The sequence below is a fragment of the Hydractinia symbiolongicarpus genome, chromosome 10, assembly GCF_029227915.1.
Source record: "Hydractinia symbiolongicarpus strain clone_291-10 chromosome 10, HSymV2.1, whole genome shotgun sequence".
Lineage (NCBI taxonomy): Eukaryota > Metazoa > Cnidaria > Hydrozoa > Anthoathecata > Hydractiniidae > Hydractinia > Hydractinia symbiolongicarpus.
The window spans coordinates 22,937,393-22,941,570 of record NC_079884.1 but is presented as its reverse complement, the minus strand read 5'-3'; the positions used below and the strand labels follow the sequence as shown (position 1 = coordinate 22,941,570).

The window sequence follows — 4,178 nt, the reverse complement described above, 5'->3', positions numbered from 1 at the left end:
GCAATATGGCGGTTTAGCTGATTTTTTTATTCTCGGTTTAAAAAAATTTATCGCAAGAGGCATACACATTTTAAGATTATTTTGAACTAATCCCAGTCGTGGTTGCCAGTAGACCTAGAATGTTGCTCCCTATATACTGTTAAATCCTAAAAACGGTCTCTTCTGGTAGAATTTTCTAGGCTCGCATTTTTTACTACGTGATATTAGTCCACGTGGGAAATATCGTGGCGTGATATCTTTTTCACTCATTCACATGGAATAACTTTTCACGATCTACACCAGTAAGGGATGTTAATTTATCTGGTGACTATCGGAAAGTTGATTATTGTTGTAAATAATATTTTATTTGCTGTCCAATTGCTTTGTTCCTGCTAGCTTTTTAATTGTTTCTTTTTCTAAAAATTTTCAGTGACTCGAATCTGATAGAATCCTGCGTCATCTGGTCAGCCTTTTAGAAATATAGGAGCTTTTATATACCGTAAATTTAAATAAATATGAATTTTGTATTTATTAGGATGGTAGTAGTGGTTACATCTTGTGTGTTTCTGTTTTGTTGCATTTAAATTTAAAAGTGGGCACATATTTTTTCGTTGCTGCATCCATCTTTTTTATAGTATGTATAGTACATATTAATTTATAAATATTATAAATATTATTTATACCAGTGTATAAAACTTTTTTTATATATACAGGACGAGCTCTTCTATTGACAACCTTATGTCGTTTTTTTTATTTTTAATTTGATTGCAGGTTATTTTTTGTTTCTTTAGCTTCTTGCTGGGTTAAGATCTGTTTCCATTACCTAAAAATTGTGCAGCAAAAACAGAGCACAATAAAACTACTATGACGAGTTGTGCAACGAAGCAACGCAAGAAATGGATCACAACAAATATTGTAGAGATAAAAAAAAATCTGTCTCCACAACAGTCACTGACTTTAATGGAAACTGATCTTTAGCATTTGTATACCATAAATGCTCTAATGAACGCCCGGGCGTTCTTTTAATTTTAAATGGTGTACACATGTTCATAAATGCAAGACCGGAATTTTCAAGGAAATTTTGTCATTAAATCTTCAAGTTTTTTAGATACTGAATAATTTTTGCCATTTAGCGACATTTTAGCGCCGTTTTGCTTGTAAACTCTGTTTAATTAGGAATTTCAATGTGAAAGTTTGACTGTGAACAGTCCACCTTGTACAACAAAGGAGAGCGCAAAGGAGACCGCGAAGAAAACAATTCCGACTGCAATAATAGCCATCGTGGATGAAAAAAACCTACAAACAGTACGCTAAAACAACCGTGCAGTCATTCACGTTTTGAAATCGCGTATCTGTTTTTAAACACGTGTGCTGCGTAAGTATCGTGGAGAAATCTGAATATAGTTAAAAATGACAGCGTTGGTCAAATTAGCAACTATTTTTCACACCTATTTACGTGATTTAAACAGCTAAACACATAACTTTACTCAGCTATCAAAACACTTCATATTTTGACCACTAAAATATCCGACAAAGTTGTTCTAATATATAACGTATAAAGATTCAGTCTGAGTTCTGTTCAGAGCTGAGGAAGCAAACATGAAGACTTTAATGTGTTTAGTTTTTTGCTTGAGTTCCGCGCAAGGCTTTTTGTTTGGAAAAGATGGTGAGTTTGAGGTGACATTATTTTAAAATATGCCAGTAGCTAAAATATATGTTATATATTATGTAAAATGTGTTTTTTTTTACTAATTTTTAGCCTTTCCAAATTGGAACAAGCTCTCAGGTATTTATTTTTATTACATTAAAATATGGATGTCTAACCAGTAGGACATGATAATATAACTGAATTTTTGTCAACACAATAGTTTTTCGCGCCATTTACATGTATACACATATTTTAGTGACATTTATGAAGTTCAGTGGATTGCCTATGAATGTAAACGATGCAGTTAGTGATGAGTGGAAGTTAAACAAAGACGCATGTAAAAGTAAAAGTTAAATTTTTTCTTCGTCCTTCAAAGACACTTGCAAAACCGTTTCAGAGGAGTGCCAACTGTGGAGATATTTGTTTCAGATTTTACACACAGTAGCTGGTAGAAAGAGCTAAAAAAGGAAAGCTTAAAAGTATCACCCTGGTACAGGCTTGTTCACGTGACCACTCTACAACCCAGAATTTGAGTTGTAATAATTATTAAGATTTCTCTTGATAACCCAGTTCTTTGTGAAAAGGTATTAGTATCGCCATTCCCGTTTTAAAAATATACAAGATACCCTGGGGTCAAGGTTGGTTTAAAAGGGTCAAGAGAATGCTGTTGAATGGATCAGAAAGAAAGTAAGTACTAAGCCAAAACGAAATAGTAAAAAATAAGCATAGAAGCGGACTAATGTTGGATTTATAGACTTCAATTTTTAACCCAAATGTTCACAAGGGACTACAAAAAGGTGTCCGCTTTATGGAGACCTCCGTTTTGTAGAGACTCGACTATGTTAAGTTCTTTGGGAATTTGTCTAGGACAAATAAAAATGCCAGTATTAGAGACGTACGCGCCCAAAGGTTGTTTGCATTAGTAGAAAGGTTTCACTGTATGATGTGCAACTATGTTTAGATTCGACTTTCTTCGTTGGTCAGAGATACGATTTAAAAGGAGACAATGCGACAATGCTTTTGTTCGATTCACACGGTCAAATAGCAGGTATGCAAATGGCGGTAAGTCGCTTAAATTCGCCTCTATCAACTTACTTTGATTTGGATATTTACACACCTGCGCAGATCTCATGTCAATTTGACAATACCTTGTATTCCTACTTCAGGGGCAGCGATACAATTTCTAAAGGTGGGGAGGGGGAACAGCTGGCTTCGCCCCTGGAATCCAACGCATTTTTAGAGTCCTAAAACACGTAAAACGGCTATATTTAGTGAGATAGCCGGTAGGTTCTCTGGTAAAATAACATCAATTTCCATGCGGTGATAGAGACACTTGGCAGAAACTAAAAATTATTACTTATTCGTAGCATTGTGCACAAGATCTGAGACATTATCTTATTATCATTACTTTTCAGTGGTCAAACACACTTGGTGTTGCACAGCAATGGCTTGGTGGACCAATCATTGACGATGGCACAAATTATCACGCGACAGTGTATTTTACAGAACCATCTAAAATTTGCAGTGGAACAAAAAGGGATAAAAACTACGTAGGAGATAAGATGTTTATTTTGATGGGTAAATCTCAACTGATGACCATTCCGCTGAAAGAAGATAAGATTGCAAACACGAAATGGGTAAAAGGAAGATGTTTTTATGGAATGGGTACGAACTTTCTTTCACTATAAGCACATACGTTCGCGAATACCAACCTTATTCCCAGGACTTGTACTTTATTTCTATAAGCCTCGAGAAAGACGGGAAAATGCTATTTGGCTATCTAAAGTGACTGTCAATTATACTATAATTTTTTGTATAGGTCAGCATTATTGGTATGACATCAGCCGAGACATGGATTGCAACAACTTTTTCCCGTTCTTTTTATTGTACAACAAACATGTCCTAAACGGTTTCGGATTTGCCACTGGATCAAACGTGGTTAGTAATCGGGTTGAGCATCCGCCGAAGAGCAAATTAGGGGTAAGATTTATTTCTAAAAAAAATTTGAAAACATGAAAATGAGCAAAATGAGAAAAGAAAAAAGAAAAGGAAAATAAATTACCAGTCACTGCAATTGCTATGGTGATAATGACGTAATAATTCAAAGAACGAATAGCATGTGGGATACATCCGCCGTTTTGAAATCTTTAAAAACAAAAATAAAAACTAGTTTTAAGGAAATGTAGATTATGACGTACTTGGATTACCACGGTGACGATAACAAAATAATTTAAGAAATACATCACAAGCGGAAATTTTCAACTGTTTTCAACTGTTTACAAATTTTATACAATTTTTGATTATAATCTCATTAGTGTAAGGCAGGCAAAGGGAAAGGGCTGATCTCGACAAAATCAACCCTGTATCAGTAGAAATGTAGCAGAGCGGTTCCACTGACCAGTGTATTATTACCGTTTTTTTTAGTGGTTCTTCCATGCAGCAGAAGCGCCCATGTGTCTTCAAACATATAAATACTTATCCACACAACACGTCTACTTAGATAAAAGACCATATCTCAACTTTTGTTAATTCGAAATATACAAGAAACTTA

The 4,178-nt window shown here is 34.8% G+C and overlaps 1 protein-coding gene across 1 annotated transcript; it reads left to right on the top strand.

Annotated features, from left to right (window-relative positions):
* The first annotated feature begins 1,502 nt into the window (after nucleotides 1-1,502).
* On the top strand, nucleotides 1,503-4,178 carry LOC130662709 (uncharacterized). The gene is made up of 7 exons (XM_057461617.1): nucleotides 1,503-1,645; nucleotides 1,739-1,765; nucleotides 1,884-1,970; nucleotides 2,589-2,689; nucleotides 3,043-3,292; nucleotides 3,447-3,607; nucleotides 4,052-4,178. Exons 1-7 carry the CDS (start codon nucleotides 1,579-1,581, stop codon nucleotides 4,154-4,156), a joined length of 798 nt encoding a protein of 265 aa, XP_057317600.1. The 5' UTR covers nucleotides 1,503-1,578; the 3' UTR covers nucleotides 4,157-4,178.

Coding starts and splice junctions, on each gene's coding strand:
- LOC130662709 (XM_057461617.1), top strand. CDS start 1,579: ATGAAGACTTTAATGTGTTTAGTTTTTTGCTTGAGTTCCGCGCAAGGC. Junction 1,766..1,883: donor AAATTGGAACAAGCTCTCAG/GTATTTATTTTT, acceptor CACATATTTTAG/TGACATTTATGAAGTTCAGT. Junction 2,690..3,042: donor TAGCAGGTATGCAAATGGCG/GTAAGTCGCTTA, acceptor ATTACTTTTCAG/TGGTCAAACACACTTGGTGT.